The 23,934-nt window shown below is 31.2% G+C and overlaps 3 protein-coding genes across 3 annotated transcripts; 2 read left to right on the top strand and 1 right to left on the bottom strand.

Moving 5' to 3' along the window:
• The first annotated feature begins 176 nt into the window (after positions 1-176).
• LOC113397109 (uncharacterized) lies at positions 177-2,553 on the top strand. Its single transcript, XM_026635261.2, has 5 exons — positions 177-456; positions 900-1,086; positions 1,528-1,748; positions 1,926-2,059; positions 2,293-2,553. The coding sequence occupies exons 1-5, from the start codon at positions 304-306 to the stop codon at positions 2,465-2,467; spliced, it is 870 nt and encodes a 289-aa protein (XP_026491046.2). The 5' UTR covers positions 177-303; the 3' UTR covers positions 2,468-2,553.
• A 2,328-nt stretch (positions 2,554-4,881) lies between these two features.
• On the top strand, positions 4,882-6,324 carry LOC113397216 (uncharacterized). Its single transcript, XM_026635459.2, has 4 exons — positions 4,882-5,051; positions 5,411-5,621; positions 5,871-5,952; positions 6,158-6,324. Exons 1-4 carry the CDS (start codon positions 4,917-4,919, stop codon positions 6,267-6,269), a joined length of 540 nt encoding a protein of 179 aa, XP_026491244.1. The 5' UTR covers positions 4,882-4,916; the 3' UTR covers positions 6,270-6,324.
• A 3,678-nt stretch (positions 6,325-10,002) lies between these two features.
• On the bottom strand, positions 10,003-14,138 carry LOC113397215 (protein ARV1). Its single transcript, XM_064217807.1, has 7 exons — positions 13,982-14,138; positions 13,651-13,770; positions 13,360-13,493; positions 12,626-12,762; positions 12,187-12,258; positions 11,232-11,399; positions 10,003-10,375 (listed from the first exon to the last, which is right to left on the bottom strand). Exons 1-7 carry the CDS (start codon positions 14,069-14,071, stop codon positions 10,263-10,265), a joined length of 834 nt encoding a protein of 277 aa, XP_064073877.1. The 5' UTR covers positions 14,072-14,138; the 3' UTR covers positions 10,003-10,262.
• Positions 14,139-23,934: the final 9,796 nt, after the last annotated feature.

The following is a 23,934-nucleotide window of genomic DNA, read 5'->3' as shown; positions in this document are numbered from 1 at the left end:
ATAACAGTAAGAATATCACAATATTTTTAATAAAAATATATTCAATAGGGACTTCAATTCTAAAGAATTATTTATTAAAAATTTTGATATTACTTAATAAAATTTTATATACAATCTTTAAAGACTGTTTGATAATTTATAGACCCATTCAAATTCATAAAAAAAAATCAGTCAGATCAGCTGTCACCAAGCGGCCATGTCATATTAAATAATTATTTATATCAAACCTAATATTAAAAAAAGCTGAAAATGTTACACCGAAAACATAAATAGTTATAATTAAACCCCCCATCAACACTTACAATGACGTTAATAATCAGTTACCTGAAATTGTTATCAACAAAGAATTTTTTTACAAAGATGCCATCATATAAAGTTAAAACGATCAATTTTTATGAATTCAAGCGAAATTACGCCGATAAGCCCAAAACTGATTCAAAATCGAAGCAAATAATGGTCAGTTGATAATTATTATTCTCCTAACATTTGACAAAATTTACTTAGTAATTTCGGTAGAATAATTGTAACATATTGCCCACTATAGGGATGTAGTAACTCCCTCCACAGCAAATAATAGGCAATATTATATGTATCTCCCCTGTAAGCAACCCAGTTTATTAAATTCGGTATTGAATTTTCTAATAAAGCAACGGGGTTGTGTTAATCCATACTTACATTTACTAAATTTTAAATACTCAATATTAAAAGTAGTGTTAAATACATTTAAAATATACATTTGGATCATGCTATTATGATGAACAAGAAACCAAAAAACTTAAATTTTATATATATTTCCGGAACGATTTATATAACCTTATTCATAAGTCAATAATTTTCTATACGATTTATTATGCCCTCACACTTAATATGTTGTTAAAGTTATGGTATTCTTTGACAAGGTACAAGGTACAGAAGACGAGCCCCGGATGCGAGTACGCCGTGCCCGACCCGCAGATGTGCCTCGTATCCTTCGATTTGTGCGAGAAAACTCTCGGCTGGCATGGCCAGGACTCATTAACAAGACACCTGGCTCCAATAGTTATAATGTCGTGTTATCTGATTACATCGCCAGAACCTTAGCTCAAGGTATTATCTTTCGTTAACCGAAAACAAAAAATAAGAATCAATTTAAAAATTGTATTTTTTTTTTTTGTTTAGGAGGGGTATACTTCCAGTTTGGTCCCGTTAAAATGAAAATGTCGGAATTTTTTGTTAGATTCTCTTATTATATTATCTCTTTTCAATGATGTCTGTAAGTGATAGAGGTGATTTAAAAATGTATATGAGCGGAAGTGACCATCACTATATGAGGCGTCTATTTTTCCATCTTCTTAATTTAAATTATAATAAAAATATTTTAAATAATATTGCAGTCAAATATTTAAAATTTTATGTCCAAACGCTTTGCATCTGCTTTTGTTGATCCTAGCAACGATGAACAATTAACTCAGTAAAATATTAGATTATATGTATATACGAGTAAATTTACATTTGGAACATTCCATCTTACCAAATGCATTATACCAGGTCACTCAATGCTAGCTGAACAACAAGAAGCCAAGCGCGGCTGGTCACAAATCCGAGGTCTCGCAATAAGTACTTCAGTGTGTCCTTGGGACGCGACGATGTTGGAAAAATGGGCTCGCTGTATGCGTTGCTCTCGATCACGAAAACTGATGTTGTTTACAGCTCATTGCTTGAGAGCGCCAGCCTTACATGAGAAATACAGTGTGCATAATATATTACAAGTAAGTTAATTTGCCTACTGTAAAAAATGCTCAAAAGAAAACGAAACAGTATAAAATCGATTTATTTTAAGTGCAAGACTCAATAAACGAATGTTCATCTCAACGCTCGCAGAGCGTTTTTATTGCCGCTTGAAATTGTTGAAACAATAAATCATATTCATTTTATTTTATTTATAGGTAATATTGATGGTACCGCCAGATGTCCCACGAGCGTCTGAGATTATTCATATGCTCGCCAAAAACTCCATTCAGAGAGGACGAGATTCAGGATTTCCAGTGCTACGCTTTGATGTGGCTGACAATAAGCTTATGTTAGTAGCCAAAACACCCATTATGTTTTTTTCTTAAATACAATAAGGTGTCGTAAGATAAAGACATTTTTTTTTGTAATTATGTTTGATCTGGTCTTACGTTCAAAAAAATAAAATTAAAACTTGGCAAATCATACTTCGTTTAAGTCAGACGAATAGCTAATTATTACAATAAGGCACATTCGGGCATATTTAACTCTGCAAGTTACTTTTATAAAGCATTTTCTTTACAGAGCAAAAGTGTTGGATGAACTACGATTAAAAAAAGAATATGAATTAAACCTTGAAGTTCTTCCGAATGCTATAAAATTAGCGTTGAACGATACGCCAAATAGTGAAGAAGCGGTTGAAAACAAAGAAAAAACTATTAAAGTTTATACAGCGTTTCCTAAGACAGGAAAAACATGACACTTAATATGGCAACTTGTTTGAATCTTAATTGGAACTGACGGTTTGGTGATAGCTGAAAATATACAGAATTTACTGAATACAAATACATTTGTTTTATTTCTGTACGAGACTAAACTAAGAAGTACTCATTTAAACAATATACATATCACAATGATATCTATTATCATAATACTGATATCTATTATTAACGTAATCTATTATATATAAGCAATTTAATGACATTATGATAGTTAAATTAAATGATTTTACACAATTTTCATTTATTTTCAATGTAATTAAATAACGTGTTAGGATGCCATTTAAAAATAAATTTAAAATTTAGACTCACCTTTCGTTTGTATCATATTTGTAAATATATTTAATATAAATTAATATTTATTATTCATTTCTTTTTCACATGTTAACACAAATACTTATTAACTTTTTTCTAAGGCAATTCTCAAGAAAATAGGTTCGTTTAAAATACGGCTAATAGAAGATAAATTTCCGCAGAATTCAAATTCGTTGCTTTTTATTGTTATAAAAGGCTACCATAACGGTTGTAGCTAATCTTCAAGCATAATATTGCCTCACACGATTAATAGTTAATTTTTAAAATGATGTTTCATTTGCTTTCACCTAAGTAAATAAAGTGAGTTCAAACTCGATAAGAAATTAACGAAAACGTCCATTTACATGCGTAAGCCTGTCAAAAGTGTTACTCGTACTACCAAAATGTCGAAAACCGCCCGTTATTTCGACTTCAAACTCGATAACGTTAATTATAAAATCTCGTGATTTTAGTTTAAACGCAGAGGGTTTGCGCTTGGGGAACTGATAGGATTTGTATGAAAAGAAAACCGAAAGTAAATTACTTGAAGTTAACTGTCAAACTCGTACTAAGGGTACTGATATCAAATAAGGAAGGCATTCGTTTCATATCGAAATCAAAATATACTTTATTCAAGTATGCTTTTATGACCATTTTTGAATCGTAATTTTAAAGAATATAAATTATAATATGTTAAATTAAACCAGCGTCACAGCTACTGGTTTTCTTCTAAATGGCTGATCCCTTAGATTGTTGTTATACAAAAGTCATTGAAATTGTCGAATAATATTTGAATAAATAAACATGAAAATTTGTGAATATGTACTCTATGCGTTCCTAGACTATTTCATCACATCCGATGGTTATGAAACTGGTGAGGTTTCTGTGTTCGCTAGAGGCCCTGACCCAAAAAATACAAGATTGTTTTCTATGTATTTTTGTCCTTCAATATAAAACCATTTTATGTAGACCCTTATTTATCCGCGCGAAGCCTGGTTTAAAAAGTAAAAAAAAAAAAACAGCATGGCCAAAAATCACGAATGAAGCCGCGAGTTTTATTATAACATCGACGTAAAATATAATCGTTTATATAATACGTAATAAAAACCACATAATTTTTATGCACCGCATTAATCATAGATACAATATTTAAATGGACTACGTAACATGAGACAGTTCACGGATCACTGCACACGGTAAAGAACCACAAGTACGTTTTCAATAAGCTATTTGCGACATATTATCAGTTCGTGCTTTCTGTTCTTTAAATCTTGATTACAAAATTAAATCACGTCTATATTTATGATTTGCCTTTCGCAACAATGGGTATCCGGTGAAATTTTGCCCTCGAAATATTTTGGCAACGGCTATAGATTTTACAACAATTATTGAAATTGTTCATAAAATTGCAAATTATATTTGATAATTAAATAAAAATTCTATTTATATCCTGGTCAATATCCAAATTAAGATTTCGAAAACGAATCTCGAAAAAAAAGATACAAATTCCAACCACGAAAAGTACGTGTAGTATTTAATATATACCAAAGCCCAAACTATACTGACTAATAAACGAGGAGACCTTTTTTTATAAAATACAAAACTAAAACAAAACAACTACACCAATAGAAAAAACTAATATCCGAAGGTGCCGCACGCAATTTTTGAGGTTTTAGTATATTTTAAACGAGATAGGTCTGTATTACCAACCTACTGTAGCAATATTTCAATGCGTTTGAGTAATAAGATTAAAAGAAAATTGTAAATAAAATAGTTAGTCTATAAACAATAGGTAAGAAGTAAGTGAGAAGCATTGTACTAGAGCTGGCGTTATGTTGTGAAAGACTTCGCGGTTGCGATCAACCGTTATATAAAATACAAGAATTGAACTACAATGTGGAGTTCGTAAACGGTGCGCTACGAACGGACGGAACAGTTTTTGTCAATTTTTAAGTAAAAACTCATAAACGTGTCAGAGATTTATGTGGTTAACATCGTTTTTGTTTAAATTTAAAAATTACATAAGTAATTCAAGAACAATTATTTTTAAATCGAGTTTTTGTTGAGGATAAATAAAAACACAAATTTTTAGTAGCGGATAATATTTTTTAGACTTTTAATTATTTTAGAGCAATCATGGAATTAAAGCTACTTGCATTGGGTTTTTTGCACTTGGCTATAGCTATGCCGGCTATAACACTCCATGATTTGGAAATGGTCGATGACACGATGTCAATTGGGTCATATGTCCGGGAAACCAGGGCTGCACCAGTAAGTACCTAATTTTAATTATTTCAACTTAATACTTTTAACTATTATATATATATTTACATTGAAAAGCATTAAAAATAATATGTTATGTCTTATATCTCATAAAAACAGTGTTCTTGTGTGATTGAATGGCTAGATCGTGCGTAGGTATTTGGAGATTAGATGGTACCTAACCGTTCTTTGTAAGAACTATAATTATTATGTTATATTCAACCTACCAAAAAAAACGAAAATAAAATCAAAAATTTTCAACTCGAAAAGCATCTTTTTTATAATTTTATTAGTACCCTAATTTATTAAACAAATAAACTATCTCTTTTGTATTTAATTGTCACAAATATTTTTAAAAAATCTTTCAGCCTGAAAATTTTCACAAAACTTACCAAAGCGAAGGTGACGGAGAGATCGGATATTCCAGAAAGAAGACTGGCGGTGGCAAAAAAGGTTACCAACATTTCGACTCCTACCACAAAAAGGCCGGAGACAACTATGAGCTTGAAACACAAGACTCGTTTGGACTAGATGACGAAGGTCACGATGGAGCCCACAGTCATCCTCAAGAGAAAAGAGGTGAATTGAGCGCAAGATTCGTTTTACGACCATTTAAAATCAATTAAATTCCTGAAGACGATATTTTAGATTATTTTCTTAGTATATTTATAAATAAATATTTGTCTCAGTCCAAAATATGCATCGCATTATGTAGGTATTAGGGGAACGAAAGATACAAGTAGTGTGTTAAAATTAATTAGGTGTCTTAAATGTTTAATGTTTTATTTTCAAAATTAATTTATTCTCTTATAATATATCTAATTCTAGAAAGATATCGCGAAGAGGAACCAGAAGCTGAAGAAGAAGTAGAAAAAGTTGAAAAGTCATCGAATGATCACGAAGAACTAAGGTATAATTAAAAAAATATTTATTATATACGAGATTTTATAATTTTCACTGCATATAACCATAGCTAACGTTTTTTTTATGCGTAGATTATTTAAGAAACTTAGAGTTAATTAATGTCGTTTATAAAATATTAAACGGTTGCAATAAAAATACACTAGTACTGACACTGTAGACTGTTTACTAATTTTTTTTTTTTTTTTAAACAGAGAGGGCCCTCAAGATGGCAATGGCGGAGTGGAAGCTGTAGGTCATGATCCTGCTGACTACGTTCTTCCAGAAAAGTACACCTATGGTACTGGGGATGAATATAATTTCTAAATTAAATAAAAAGTGTATCTAATAAGAGAAGGCAAATAATTTATACACAATCAAATTAACCAAAGACTTAAAATTTGTTATTATTATTTAATATATAAATTAAGTACATTGTTTGAAGGTGAAATTTAATATATTATTTGCTATAATTCAAAATGTGTTTTTTAAAAATTGTAATAGAGTAAAATCAATTTAATATCGTTTATAAATAAAGTATAACGTATATAATATTATTGTTTTATTTTTGCTCAGCAGTAACAAAACGTTATTCCAAATTTAAAAAAAACGCAGACTGAATAACTGTAGATTTAAGCCAGAGAAGAAAAAAAAAAACTTTAGACAGTCAGTTCAGTGACATTTTGATTTTGACAATGTGACAATTGACATTTGTTTTGCTTGCGCGACGAAGTCGAATAAAGATTCACCGAAAGCAAAATAGACAAAAACTGCATAATCCCGTGAAAATTTGTGATGTGAGTCCTCGAGAGACCTATACAGAGAAATATGGGTATCAAAATCGTTGATATTATTGCAACAATAATAATAAATTTCGTATCTTACGCATACACGGGTAAGTACCTACCTAAACAATTATTTAATTGAATCAATTCATTCAGGACGTGATATTCGAGAACTTTATTCTTTTTAACAGAGCATATCCTGTTCTGCAACACAAGCCAGTTGAATAGCTGCCCAGGGAATAATCAAGTATGCAATGGAACTTCACATGAATGCTATTGTTTAGAACAGTATGTCAGGAATGGAGACGACTGCGTAGCTGAATCAGAGTCATCGTCGAATCACGATGCTACAGCCGCCGTTGTTTCAATATTCACAATAGCTCTCGTTGTGTCTGGCCTGGTGTTAGTTATTAGGAAATATAATTTGATCGAATATATTCATCAAAAGATTAATTTAAAAAGAAGTAATGATGTTATGTATGAGGATGTTATGATAGGTCAAGACGATCCACCGTTGGTTCCGTAATCTCTCAGTTGATCGGTCATAATTTATTTGTTTAGATATTAATAGCAACAAAGTTTAAATATTTATTTACCAAGCTTTGTATCGTGTAATATAATTTATTCTATCATTTTCCTGTTTGTTGATATTGAATATAAACTGATTATTATAAATTTAGATTATATTGTTGAAGCTGATTGGGTATTATTTATTTCTATTTCTTTGGAAAGTTGCATTATAATTTATGGCATAAATTTACTAGACAACTTTAACGATATAACAGTAAAACCATAGATTAATTTATAAATTAAATCCTTTGTTACAGTAGTTTTACAAACAATGATATACATTATTGCTCAAATTATGTTTGCTATGCTAATTAATGTAATAATACTTATGCTAACTTTTTTAATAACAAATTTCCAATTCTTATGAAATTGTTATGCCCTATATATTTAAATACAAGACTATCAGAGGAATATAAGTATGTTACAAATTAATATTAAAAAACGAATACTTTATAAATTACAATTGTGTACAACAATTAGAATCACTGTAAGAATGTTAGTAACATTTTCCTGTTGGAAAGCAATTCTGATTATATAGCTGAAAAAATAACCTGAGTGCCCAACACCAGAGGCATACTTGTTATTTGCTTGGTAAATAAATATTTAATCCTTTGTACGTAAGTGTTATGTAAAACAAATGTAATTAAAAAAAGATAAAAAGGGTTGTTCACATTCTTAAATAAATTTAAAATAGATCTGTTGAATCTTTAATAATTTATAAATTATATGATGAAATAAGCTATAATAATTTATAATAATTATACACTTGCCACTTCCTTAACCTTCATTAATGTATTTAGTGTAGTGATTGTAACATTAGCTTCTATTATAATGGTGATTATTATACTTTTTTGCTTGAGCTCAATTTCACCAAAGACTGTTGTGGTAACGATAATCCACTTTGTTCCTTATAATTTTTAGTAAAGAATAATTTTAACATTAAAAACTATTATATGTTTTCCCTTTATCATTTTCAATGAACAGAATTTAACATACTCAAATTACGCATTCATAATTATTCAAGTATTTTCGACAGCTTGTATAGAAGGGCCACCTCTTTCGTTATGAATGATAATAATTTTGGCAAAATCACAAAACTGCCTCAAACATAATGCCTAATCTGATTTTATTTATATGTTGTGAATGATAAGCAGCTAGTTAATTCTTTTAAGACATTTTTTAAAATATATTATGTTATCATACAGTTGTGATTTTTTTTTAATTTAATATAGTCAAACATGCACAAAATATTATGCCAAGCATAGATCTTAGTTGTATAATTTTGTTTTTATCCATCTTTAGGAATACTAAATAACATTTTGATGATGAAACACATATTGAAGGTGACTTGTGACATTGGAAGTGTTAAAAATAGATTCTTTGTCTTACATGTAATGTAATAAAGTCTGCACATTGTTTACGTAGAATGTAAACTCATTTAATACTTTGCTTTGAAATTTAATATTCTTTTATCAACACTTGTCTATATATACATGAATGACTGTCACCTAGTCTAATATTACAATGATTAGTATTGATATTATGAACATTAATGCATGTTTACTATATTTAAGAAACAATAAATTTTACTTATAATTGTCATTTTTATAGCCAATGGTAGCTTCAGTATGTTGCCTAATTGACAATTCTTCTATCTGTAAGGAAAAAAATAGTTTCTTTAATAAAGTATCTTAGCATTGATCTCTTGCATAGTCTGTGATGAGTGAAAATTTTGAGTCATCTTTAACATTTAAACTTGTCATGTGTAAAATTTCAAAAAATATTTAAAAGAAAAACACAGTATAAAATGATAACATTCAACATCATCATTACATAAGTATAATAATAAATTTTATTTTAGGTTTATGGTATTTTAAGTAAAGAACTCAAGGGCAATTTGAAATGTAAAATAAGGTTATTTAACATTCCTTTATTAATGCTAAGCCTTAATTGTATTTGAAAGTTTTTTTTTTTTAAATAGCATGCTTGCAATTCAATTTGAGGTGTCTTCCAGATTTAAAAAAATCCATGACTTTGATTATATTTTGTTTAGCTTTGATAAAAAATAATAATGATCGATATGTATATTTCTATGTTAGTATAAGTACAGTTTTAATAAAGGATATGATTACCAAGATGTAAATTGAATGTCAGATATATTTTGCAAAATAAATACTCTGTGATATTGCAAATATATTTATTTTATTTATGACAATTATGACAATTCTAGTGTTCACTGGTGGCCTTTGTGCAGGTCTGAGTAACACTCACATATCAATTCTAGCAATAAAAATGTAAACAAAGTTGATGTTTTTAAAGTAAGTGAGCCAGTATACTCGAAGGCCTTTTAAAGGTTGGCAAACCACCAGGTGGCAATTTTTCACATCCATAAATAAAATAAAAAAGCTAGTAAAATACACAAATAAGTTTGTTTATTTCGATTTGTACTTATGATAGGATCCTTTAAATAATCTATCCTAATTCCTTATCTATCACAAATAATATGGAGTATATTTAGGGTTTTAGTTTTCTAAACTCATGAGGTACTAATTTGGTTTGAATATTACTTAGGTTAAGATGTGTGTCAGTCGTTATGTAAAGATAATATATTAAAAATGTGTGAAATTTTCATTGTATGCACATTTATTTACGTAATTAAAAGAAAAAACAAACTTATTAGGAAATTCATGTTAGTTTGCTTGTAAGTCACAAATTCATTATTTTTTGACATTGTCTGCTACATGAATAGGCTTTTAGCACAAACATATAATTGATGTTGGAATTATACAGTATATTATTTATTAAACAATCATTTTAGGCTGCATCAAATGCTAAATTTAATTAATACTTTTATTATTTTATTGTCTCTGCTTATTACTGCATTAGGGTTATGGACTAACAGATATGTTCAGATATCTGTGTAGTAACCAATACTTTGTTACACAAGTCTAATTTTCATTTGCTGCTATCTTGTTATTTTTCTTATAAACGGCGTCATATGGAACGTAGTCAAGTATTTGATACAGTAACTGATAGTGAGAACTATTGCAGTCACTATTTTAGGGCTCTCATATAAAACTGAAACGAGATAAGTTTTTATTATGAATTAAACATCAATACATTTCATTTCATAATATTATAATATGCTCATAACTTTTAAAACAATAGGCTATTTGACTGGTTTTTAAAATGCATTTTATATTATTTAGTAGAGGTTAAGGAACCATGTAAAAGTTGTTTTTTTAATTCTAGTACAAATTTGCTGAAAAATATCAAAATAAAAATAACATATTTAAATAGCGCGCGAAAACGCGACTTTGACAATATGGCGCTGCAATGGGGTCGGTGACGTCACTTGCCTGTATTTTAATCTGTGGCACATATAATCCAGAATAATAGAGTAGGCAAACGAAGTTAATAAGCAAGTGACTTCATCATAAGCCCGTCCAATCAGGAGCGTTTTTTGTGACGTGACAAACGTTTAAAAAAACTCATTTTTATTTATGGATTTTTGAATAAATTAATTATTATTTTCAACTTTCGTTGATAAATAACGATTTTTAAACTCATAATATATACTGATTACAATAATTGACACTTTATTTTTCGCATTGTCAAATAGCCTATTGTGAGTTGTTTATGCGCATTGTATAGATTAGCTGAACCCAGTGTGCAAGCCCCTCTTAGTGAAAAGGAGTAGAAACTTTTATACCCTGGTTTCATGCCTCTGAAGGTTGATGGTGAATGTGCCAAATATAATCTAGTGTGTAAATAGTGACTACTTCTAATCAGCTGGCCTATTTGTTATTCAAATAATCGAATTACAAAAACAATAACGAATATCTGAAATAACAATGACATTTCAAAGTTTCACGATATTGTGCTCTATTTTGAAAACGATTTTATATGACAAAATGCACGTAAGTTCTCTCACCTCGGAATGTGTTATAGAAGAAGATGAAGCTGTACAAGAAGACCATCAAGTAATGCAACAGCCTGGTGCCGGGCGGCGTGTCGGAGTTGCCCCACACCAGCATGGGCAACGTGAACAGCAGGCTCATGTTGGCCAACGAAAACGACTTCAGCACTCTTGCTAACGAAACTAGAAACATGCAATTAAATAATTATCATTTTTCTAACTAAATTAAAATAATACTACTTTTTAGAATTTTTATGGGGTCGAATATGTGTGGCACCCTAATATTGCTCCTACAAGTAACAAGAAGTATGATTTAAGTACAATTATTATGTACATTATATGCATTACTTTATAGAAAAAAAAAAACCAAAATCTTTTTATTTGCTCCGTTCTAGCCGGGAACTCGGGATGCGCAGCCGTATAAGCTACTAGTGCAACAAAAGTATCTATTTATAGTATGAGGACTTCCATAGCTATCAAAATTTGCTTTTGAATGACTTATGGAGTGTAGAGTTAAGGTAAAAAACATTTGGCCAAAAATTAAATTAGACAAGGGTTACATAAATTGGTAGGATATGGATACGATACCTACTTGAAATTAGTAGTAAAGCATTTATTGATTTCATTGAAGTAGATGTTTAGACACTTTATAATTCCGTTTTATATAGAAGAATATCCTTACCTGTAAACTCCATAAAATTACTGTAAAACTAATAACTTCTCGGTAAGGCTTTATTTAAGCCTGTCTTGGTAAGTACCGCCATGAGTTGGTGGTACCCAGACAGGTTTACATTTGAGATATTCTACCGCCAATAAGCAATACTTAAAAATTCCGCTGTTTTTTTTTTTAAAACAGTTAGCCTATTTGTACTAACATCTTGTGAAACATACAAAAAAAAGTTAACTTATCTGGTTACACAAGGTAAGTTAATTTGCTTTTACAAAAAAATAGTATAAAAAATCTTATTACCTTCATTTTGAAAACAAAATTTCTTAAATAGCTTCATTAACAAGTGAACTATTGTGATGAATACTATTATACCTGAAACAGATTATGTTAAAATGCATGATGTACACATAGTATCACATTAAGAGATACATAAATCAGTATGGGTCGTTGCTAAATGCTAGGGGATGGCCAAACGGGAGAGGGCACTGGCATAAATAAAATAAACCTGAACTTAGATTACAAATAGCTCTAATATCAACCATGCTGTGTTCCAGTGGGTGAGTGAGTCATTGTAACTACATAAGAAACATAATTTCAGTTCCCAATGTTGATGGCACATTGATGGTGTTAATTTTTTTTTTTTAATTTCTTATAATGTCAGTGTGTATAGGCAAAGGTGACCACTTACCGGTTGGTACATTGGGCAGTCCCTATGCTGTAAAAATATATGTTTACATACCAGTAAATATGGATAAGAATTGAATGTAGAAGTCTTTCTCCCATATAAAGAGATCCAAGGATTCCTTCTCCTCATATGCCCAGCCTTTGCAATCGCTCATCCAAGGCTCTGGTACTGATATATTTATCGGCAAAGTACTGAAAAATATACAGAAACACATTAAAATATTAGACAGTAGTTCTTTATCACTGTTATATAGTGTTTAATAAAGTAATAGTATAACAGCCTATAAATGTCCCACTGCTTGGCTAAGGCCTCTTCCATCCCACTGCTACGATGCAGGTTGGTGGATTACAAATTTCATTGAAATTAGACACAAGCAGGTAACCTCACAATTTTTTCCTTCATTGTACCAGTTGCGCTATTATGGTTAGAGCATAGCAAAATTTATCAATCCACAACCAATATTTGATAGCAACAGTTGCTATGCTATAAACATAATAACCCCACAGATATAATATAATAATATGTATAACACAAATTAAGAGCTACAAAATTAAGTAGTGTGAACCCACTATCATTGGTTAAGTTGCATACTTTCTAACCATTTAGACACATATATATAATGGCTAAATTTTGAGACAACAAATGCAGACATTAAAAACTCTTTTGGAACTACTTCTGCAAATTGTAACAAATGGAAAAAAAAACTATTAAACAGAGTACAAATTGTATATTCAAAAATGTATCAGTATTATAATTATTACTAATATATTGTAAAAAATAATACTTACATATAAGTAGAATTAATTGTACTATTATTTTTGATATTACATACTGTATTAATAGCTATATTAAAGAGACTATCATTTCTCCATACTCCATATGTTTCCAACATTATGAGAATTATAAATAACTTCCAATATGACTGTAAAGGATTAAAAATTATCAAGAAACTTTTATACAATCTTTTTAGTTAAAAATCTAAGTAATTTAGTATACATTTACATAATTTTAGCTTAACTGATTGCTGTAATTTTGACTGAACCTGTTGACCAGTGAAATCAAATATTTTCACTACCCACCTTAAATTCAGTGTTGTAAATAATATGCCGCTGTGCTTCCTTAGACATTAGAACTAGATCAATCATCACAATAACTGGATCATATTCTATGTATTTATCTATCACTCCTTTACAACTATCCTGAAATCAAATTAATATTTTTTTATTTCTTTCCCTATAGATAAAAGTGAGTGTTTTTATAGTCTGTATACAATATCCTTTTTTTAAGCATATTACATGCCAGAATGTCTTTTTTTTTATAGTATACCAACCATCATAAATCTGTTTCAAATATGGGAAAATATTTTACAATTCTATATTAAGTTAAAAAAGAAATGTTGAGAGAACTTACACATTTTGTTAATTTCAAAACAGAAGGCCCATACGTTTTGTATAGGGCACTGGCACCAACGCCACAATTAACACATTTATATGAATTCATCTTAATAACATTAAATATTTTCTTACTTAAATAAGTATTAATCTCTTTGTCTACAATTTAATTCGAAAATGTTCAATTATTAAGTATGTTTTGTACTATCATAAGACAGTGAAAACATCTTTATAAGCTTCTTTTATATGAATTTAGAATTATGAAACAAGGGCTTACGATGAGTTGTTAACACTCATTTTAAACAAATTTTACTTGGTTTGTTGATATTTTCGACCACAGGTTTTTGACAATGACAATACATAATAGAGTTGTCAACATGAAAAAAATCCGATTTTATTCTGATAAGCATAATTATAATATCTAACAATGATATTTTACTTGAACATCATTGATATCTAATTAATGTATGATTTTTTTGTCACAATGTTAATTGCCATAAATTAAAAATATAAATAATTAAAAATATTCTCAAATCAGTCATCAACAGTTTTTAAGAAGTATTATTATTATTATTTTTACAATCGAAGGAAATAAAAAAGTCTATGGTTTTTTATTCGATCGCCTTTTTGGTTAGTTTTATGTAGGTAACCATTTTTTGGTAAATTATGAAGGAATATAACATCTATTTCTATATGTATTATACTAATATTATAAACGGAGAGCGCGAATTTTGTCAGCTTGAAACCTTTGGATTTGGCGAAATAATTTATACTTTTTTTGACACAAATAAAAGCCAAAAAAATAATAATTAAGAAACATCTGGAACCGAACCACGACTTCTATTTTAAAAATTCTTTCATTAATTGAAACGTACATTAGGTATTAAGATAGTATATTATAAATTAGTTATATTCATAACAAAATATTCGTCAGTGGACGAAGTCAGAAAACGTCGTGCATTTTAAAAGCTTTCATGGCGTGCTTTGCGTAAGTATTTAAAGTTACGCGAAACTAATGGCTGAATTTTTCCTCCGTGAAAAGTTCTAAGACAAAGCCCGCAATGGCATATACCTATATTTTATAGAGAACTCAATGTTTTTATTTCTACTGTTACAATAAGGAAAAAAATACAATTGTACCTAGTGAAAATAAATATTATAATACCTATGAAATTTATGCTACCCATACATAAAACGGAGCCATATGTGGTACGACTGGTTATTAAGTACAGTTCTCGATAAAGATTAATTATATAGTCGGTATACAACTGTCGGCCGTCGGACGAATATTTAGAAACCTAGCAACTATTCAGTACTACCAAATCTCACTAATTGGTTTTAGTTATAAGCTGATGAAATAATTTGTTCAAAATGTCGGTAATTTTTTTGCGTTAGCTCAAAAATGTAAATAATAGTGGATTTGATAAAACAATATATATTAAAAATTGATTATATTAAACAGAGGTAAGTTTTTCTTTTTATATATGTATGTTTAATGTTTATTTAATTGTACACGATGCTGATGATTATGTGACCAATGTCACCTGATGGAAAATGACTACCACCACCCGTGAACATTTGCAACACTGGGGGACTTACAGGTGCGTTACGGGCATTTAAGTAATGTGTACGTTTTTTTAAAGAATCCCAAGATGTATCCGTTTGGAAAAACCGCCGGTCAAAACTGCTTCTACAGAGTGGTTGCGCGACGAGAGCAGATATCATCTCTGAGGTAAACGCACACCCCAGCTCATGGTACAAAGGCACGTTTTAATTTCTACTCTGGGTAAGAAAGAAAAGTAGTATCGTCCGGAGAGGACATCTGGGTCTCGGTAAGAAAGAGCAAGGCCGTCCTAAAGATAAAGATTGTCAAATTGTGTTGTTGTGATGAATATCATTAATAATGAATTACATTTCATCTTTATCCTTTATGCAAATCCGTAAAACCGTTGAAACACAACAAATACGTAGTCTATGTAGTGAATAAAACATTCCGTTACAAGTTTATGTTTATTTTTTTATTAAATATAAATAACATTTTGCTTTTAACGACAACCCTATTTAAAAATTTTTTTTTTATAAAATACCACAAGGTTTAATCCATTTGGAGAGGATAAGCCGTGTAAGCCTGTTTTTGTGTAGTTTTAAGGTTTTATAAAACACATCTAGGGAAGTATTTTTTCATTAAAATGCTTTTACTAAAATCTAGGGCTATTCATACCTGTTTTAAGAACAACACGACATATTATTACACTGTTATTAGCTGCGTAGAGCGGACAGGTGCAGTACCTCAGAACATCAAACTAAATGGCAAAATGTTTTATTGTTATCTGATTCGTTTCTTATTTATTATTTATTATTAAATTTTCTTTTAAGCGACCCGTATTTATCATTTTAAAGGCTGACGTAAAGCATAAACCACGTGTTAAGTGAGGTTATCGACATAACTAAGCCACTGATTATTCTTTTGTTTTTGTTTGTGTGTGGTCCAAATCTATCTCTATAGCTATGTAACAAAACAAGCTCTGTTAACTGTTACTGTAGACAGTGTACAGGTTTATTTTAATAGGAATATTAAAACTTTTTAGCAGGCAGGTATTCAAACGTACGCATTAACTGCGCCATCAAGCATCCAACACTTTAATTGCTCTCTCATATCAAATGCATGCCCGTAAACTCTATTAAACTATTCGTAGCAGAATAAACTTCATATAATATAATATAATATGAATTATCAGTAGTAAAAGTTATTTGCTAGCTTGATGAGACTGATGTTTCAAGGACGAATTGAATTAAATGTTTTTATATTCATAAATTTTTTGTCGAAAAAAAAACATCATAATTAATTTATCGAAGGTCCTTATTATTATTAATTTTGATTGAACAACTAGCTCACTCGATCCTAAGGATGCTCCACAACACTAATGTTTTACTATTAAAACTATTAGTTGCCACTGGTTTGCCAACCATGTTTATTCATGAGATGTGAGTCTCGTGAGGATGTACGCTTTGTATACGCACAATTTCACACGGAGTGGTAGGCGTGACGCCAGAAGGGGATGCAGGAGGGTTCTCGCTCTCGTTCTTAACATGGTGTCGCATTGAGAGCTTCCTGTCGATGGTCACGCCCAGGTACTTGGCAATCGGGGACCACTCGACCGGCTCTCCCAGGAGCGACATCAGTAGCCGCGGGGCTAGTGACCGCCCTATGTGTAGCGCCTGAGTCTTCGCAACGTTGACCTTCAGCCTCCAGCGCTCCAGCCAAGAGGGAAGTGCGTCCAGTGCTCGCTACATTTTGGTCGTTGCGTGCGAGGCATTCATGGATGTAGTAACAAAAGCAGCGTCGTCAGCGTACAGTGCTAAGATGGCACCGTCCGCAACTGGAATGTCATCCGTGTATCTGCTGTAGCAGACGGGTGACGGGCAGCTTCCCTGGGGTGCACCGACTCGGATGGAGTGTTCCGTGGACAGGATGTCTTCAACCGCCACTTGAAAGCGCGTCTTCTAGGAAGCTGGCCACAGTCTTAACTACTCGACGGGGAGTAGTAGATGTGGACAGCTTGTATATGAGTCCGGAATGCCAGACACGATCGAACGCTTTCACCATATCAAAGAATACTGCGACGGAGTGCTCTCGCTTGTTATAGTAGACAGCGAGAAGATGCAGTACCCTTGAGACTTGCAGCGTGGTGGAGTTTTCGGCACGGAAACCAAACTGTTCGTCGCGTGGTTGAAGATGGGGTATGATGTGCAGCAGAAGCAGTTTCTCGAAGACTTTCGAGGTCGATGACAGGTGACAGCAGGGTGATGGGGCGACAGTTCCCGGGAAGCATTATATTCTTCCCCTGCATGGGAATGAGGATGACTAGACCGAGTTTCTACGATGTTGGAAAGTGCCCGATACATGTTTATTCAAAAATTTTCAAAGTGCTATATGCTATACAATCAATTAGCGAATCTTGCCATCGCGATTTAGAATTGTCTACAATTTGACATAACGCCATCTAGTATTCATAAGTTGAAATATATACATTAATTAAGTGTACATTTATTTTTGCCGAGATCATTAAAATAGTCGAAGCAACCAATGAAATATTAGGTATGTGTACTATGCTTTCGGTAGATTATAATATAATTATTGAATTATATTATCTACCTTCTGATAATAAGAAAGAATAATTTATGAAGGATAATCCTTTAATAATGGATGTGGAATATATATTCTAGTATACGGTACAGGAGACGTCGGCTTTTGGTAAGAAGTATTTTTTTATTTATATTTTTGGAAGGCAATCAAATGGACCATTAGGTAGTATTTAGCCCTCCTTTCTCTAAAACCTTAGTACTATAAACTGTTTTCACAATCTTCTTTACAGTCATGGCATGCTAAAAAATGTATTTTGCGTAACGTTCTAGCATGCTAGCAATTAAGTTATCCATTTAACTGCTATATTTATAAACTAAAACACTACAATACAAATTATTGTTGTATGGCGAGGTGGTGATACTTAGACGTGCTTAAGCAACGCCCTACCACCAGCTTACCATCGGCAACCCGATATTAAAATAATTTAAGAGATACTTGGCGTTTAGATATAGTGTACTGGACATCAACCTTAACCTCGAACTTGTTAACAAGTTGATAGCTGTCGTAATCCTCAAACTGCAAACACACATTGTACTCAAACTTAGCGCAGTTACCAACAAAGCACTTAACAGCTTTACGTCTTGTTTCGCCAATAAACCCTTTTGTAATTTGACTAACGTTACTTCGGTACTTTGTTTGACAATCCAAATTATAATAGTAAGCTGTGAGCTAAGGGCGATGACCACAGAGTGTTCTTAGTATCAGTATTCAAAGTACCTTTCGTGGTAAGAGACGAAAAAAGTTTATGTTTCGTGATAGCATACATTCCCGACAATGTTGTATACAGAAAGTGAAACTACTAAATAACTAATACTAAAAAGACGAGAACAATTATTTAAAACCAGACAAGACTTACATACATGACATTAAAAAAAATACTTCACAAGCTTGTCCGATAATAAGGGGACCGTAGTCACCGCTCGTAGTTAGACACACAATCTCTCACATTCGGGGACCTCAACTCAGACTTTTTGTTCAATTTTAATGTCATTTTTATTTTCTTCGTTTATGTAGAAGTTACCAAATAATATAATACCAAATGACGATCTAAAATAAATATATTTCTACCAATACATTTGTCTAGACAGTCATTTATTTTTTTGATTTGATTAAATTTACGGTTTGAAAATTTTTATATTGTTAATTATTTCTATTTAGTTTTTTTTTATATAATAAATAATATTAGTAGACTTCATTAAATTGTTATTGGCATTTAAAGAGCATCGAGTAATATGAGTAAGAAATAACCTGTTTTTAAAATGCATCTCGAAGCCGTTATTGGTCGTCGCTGACCGCAATATTAATTTCGTATTTCATGAAAACCATTTTTCAAAAGACCGAGCTTTGCTATTAACTTAAACTATGCTTTATACTTCGCGTTACGATGCCCTGGACGATTTTTTTTATTTTAAAGTGCTGATCGAGACTTAGAAGTTAATATATTTTTTAAGCATAAATTAGGAAAATTCTAGACCTCGTGTTTAACGTTTTTTAAGTCTCTAACTCCAGAAGGGTAGTTACAAGTATGTTGTACAAGTGTATTTACTTATGAACTTATCGCTGGAACGATAATATTTTCAAAATCTATTGAGTTTTGATCATTTTGGATCAAATGTCAATCAATTAAAATGTTCTTTGTTCAAATAAACTCATAAATGCACTTGAATTGTCATGTTACAGTATTGAATTCAATTTAATGCTATCACTGGTTCGGAAAGTAGATTCTACCGAGGAGAACCGGCAAGAAACTCCTTAGTTACTCTATTTAATTACAGAGTATGTCAGTAACAAATAAATTTACCTATGACTTCTATTAGTACAATTATTATTATTATATTGTAAAAAGTATAACTTAATATAATAAACCAGCTGATTCGTTCTTCAAATATCCACACAGTATTATAAAGTGGTAATGCTGTAATTAGCTGGTGAGTATAGTACCAAATATGAGGGGTCTGCCATCGGTACTTATATTACGTAGCATCAAATCAAATGCATATTAATTAACCACGATGTAAAATAGCTAACATGCTTAAATTAAATGAGACCCTGAACGCTCCTACACAGCGTTTTGCCTACTTATTTTTCTTGCGTATCGCGCGCGGGACGTCCTTAAAGCGTCTTTGTTGTATATGTATATTTTGTGTGCTGGGGTTCTCAGACTTAATTAGTAATTATACCATTAGGTAAAAAATATATCGTATAATATAAAAGTCCTTCCAGTATAAGCGCAGGTTATTCCATTAGCGTAGTGCTTGGTTGCGGAGCGACGCAGCGCTCTTTCGGGCCGATTTTAAAATAATTGGACGAATAACTGAATCAGATCGGCGCTACGTGGGCTGCCTGGCTGTCTAGTTAACGGAAAATTGGTTTAATCCGTCAAAGAACGTTCGGTATTATATGTTCAATACAAAGTTTATGTTGTAAATTTTCATTGCTTATAAACATAGTATAGACGCTATGCTAACGTTCTATTTGAGAATTGAAATAATTAATTGGGGAAAATAAAGTATTAATTAATATCAATGTTTCTTTTTTAACTTTATTAACTAACGCTGGTAATATTTTTTTTTACTTATTTACTTGGTACGAAATTTATTGCTTATTCATATTTTCGCTTTTTGTTGGAATTAAAATAATTTCGAATAGATGCAAGAAATATATTATATAGATTATTATTGTAATATTTTATTTTACGTGAGAAGGCTAATAATTGATTTAATTAGACATTCTTTCGACTAATACTTAATTACATCTTAAAATTAATAAAGTAATTACTAAGACTTCAATTTAAGTAATAATCTGATTGAAGCATATTGTTTAATGAATTTCTAAATTGAAAATATTATGACTGATTTTACAGTTTGCCTTGGCGGTATGGCTTTGTGCTGGCCGTTAGGTAGGTTGTGTACTCATCGTGCATTCTGTTGTGTTCCGGTTTAAACCATGAGCGAATCAGTGTAACTACAGGCACAATGGAAATAACATCCTTATTCTTAAAGTTCACAGCGCATTGCTGATATGAGAGATGGCTAATATTTCTGTATCAACGCCTGTGGCCATTTAACCATCGCCATTTAAATAAACCGACCGGACCGGACCGGACAAACTTATCTGAGAACAATAAATAACGCTATCTGATATGACAGCTTCGTGATGTCGTTGCGATCGGCAGTAAAAAGATTTTAACTTGAGGTTGGCACACCTATCTGTTGATTTTTGGAGAATAAATATTGTACGTAGATTATATACTCGTTGTCATTCATCAATGTTTTACTCGTGATATTTAATAAGCGTTAATTAAATCTCTTTCACTGGTTTAAATGTTGGGTCTTTCGTAAAGCCATATTTCAAATAATAACCACCCGTGTATTTTCGACCACATACGCGACGTAGTATATATCACATACATGGTCAACACATCACATATATATTAGAACGAAAGTATATGAAACTGTAAATAAAATAAAGATATAACAAACTTTTAATATGAAATTCAATAATCTTGATTATCTCTTATTTGCAAATAAAAAATTAAACCATTTTGATATATTACGTGTTACTATTATTTTAATTGTTTATCATAATTAATTATTATATAAATTTAATTAAAGCTACGCACTTTAGATGAAATATATTTTATTATAGTCTTAATAAAGTAGACCTAAGCCTTAAGGTGCTTCATTGCGCTCAATATCATTAGAATATTATGCTCCTGAAATAAGGGTAAGGGAAATTAGGTTGCGGTCATATTAATATTTTAAAATATAACTTATTTAAATAATTTTAAATTATTAATTATATACTTCGATTAAATATGATTTATTATGTTTTTTCTAATTTTACAGTGAAAGTAGTAATGTCTGCCCTGTAAATCAACCTGTGAATGACCCATAAGATTATATTCCCCCACGCCGCTCCGTTGTCGGTCTGCGGACACCAATGTGACAAATGTTCGCCTTGCAGGCAAGTTTACTCAGCGAGTAAACTCTAAACAAGCAAAATATACATATGCGACCTTACTGAATACCTAACTGCTCACCGCGAGAAGCAAAACTGAATACTAAACAAGCTAACAATTTACCTAAATGGTTTTAAAATTTTCTATTATTTCTATTCTGAGATACTAACGCAATATTGATAATAATAGCCAATTTCAAGGGAGACCAGTCAATTGCACAGAACATATCATAATGCCCAAGTGTATGCAAATACAGGTACAGAGTGAACCTCTTCCCTCACTTTCATGATGCGATGGGACGAAAAATCCAACGTGACCAGAAATAGTTCAAGGACCAACGGATTTACGTGCTTCCCAAGGCACGGGAGAGTGTACACTTCCACAACCAGACTCTGGTTTGCTATTAAGAATTTTTATCATAACTTTTTATCGACCCGGCTTGGGGTTTGAATCCAGAACCTTAAGATCTAGCCACTGTCAGTCAATGGTATATTACACCACATATTTACCGCCATTCGTGTACGCTAAGTTTGCATAAAAAAATACTCCTGGTTCAACAAAATGTGCCGCAAAAGCCGAGGGACATCGGTGGCGATTGTGATTCAATATATTTTTTTCAACCTGTTACAAGAATAGTGCGGTGGATGACATTTATACATATTCTTCTTAATTCTTGTTGAATTAAAGTCCAATTTTTTTTCTAAAAATCTACCTAATGTAAGGCTCAATGAAATATATTCGCGTATTTCACCATAACAGTAAAATATTTTGTGTAATAGAAAATCGACTTATTAACATTCGCCTTCTCAAGTACTAATTGAAGTAAATCAAGCCTTTTACTCTTAATATTCATTCTGAATACTTCACAGAGGGCCAATGAGAGTTCAGACTAAAGTTACCAAATTAATCTGGGTTGGCCAACATTTTGGAAGATGGAGATAAGTGTATTATAATATTTCAGGTCATTGGATTAAAAAATGAAGCGTAAACCTGCGTAAACCACTGAATATTAGGGTACTATGTCAACGTAATGTTCACAGTTTCTATTCAAATATCGAGTAGATATATTCATAAGCATTAATATTCATAATAGGCCCCTTTCTTACAGCGGTCGCTCCCTAAAGTAGCTTACACCCCATTACTCTCTCACTAACCTAGGATTATGTTAGGTTATCCAGAATTTGTGGCCTAGATAAAGCCGGTGGTTCCGTATAATTAGATTATTCTAAGATTAAACTTGAATAGATTCACACCAAATTGTAATTACTTGGTTATTTTTCATTGACATATTTACGTCATGGTTAAAAATAGAAATTACTAAGTACTGCGATACTAATTTACTAATAATATAACAGAAAAGGAACGAAATTTATATCCAATGTAGATAAAATAATGAAGTGTTAATGAATGTGAATTTTTTTTGTCAAAATTTTTACTTCTTCAAATGGATAAATATGCTTTTTGTAGTTATCTATTTAATATCTTGAAGCGAAGACGGGCGGTAAATTTTAGTCAGGAATTGACTAATCAAGAATCAAGGTGTAGCTCCTAAAGCCGTTGAAGTAAAATATAAATGTTTTATTATAAACGAAAGACTAAGAGACTAAGACAAGGTACTGAAATACAACGATGACATAACATTTCAGGTCAATGATGTGATGACAATGGTAATAGCAAGAATAATAAATAAAATAAGAAGTCACAGTCCCACAGCCAAACATGTTACAATGTTACAATACAGTCTAGTTATAATTTATATTGTGATGTTCAATGAAAGTTAAAGAATGATGAACCCAATGGAATAGATACACCAAAGGCTCCGACAAATCTCCGTTGAAGCTAGCTCTATATTACAGGTATTAAG

The sequence above is a fragment of the Vanessa tameamea genome, chromosome 3 (genome assembly GCF_037043105.1).
Source record: "Vanessa tameamea isolate UH-Manoa-2023 chromosome 3, ilVanTame1 primary haplotype, whole genome shotgun sequence".
NCBI classification, from domain to species: Eukaryota; Metazoa; Arthropoda; class Insecta; order Lepidoptera; family Nymphalidae; genus Vanessa; species Vanessa tameamea.
The sequence above is the reverse complement of the archived record's forward strand: the minus strand, read 5'-3'. Positions and strand labels throughout refer to the sequence as shown.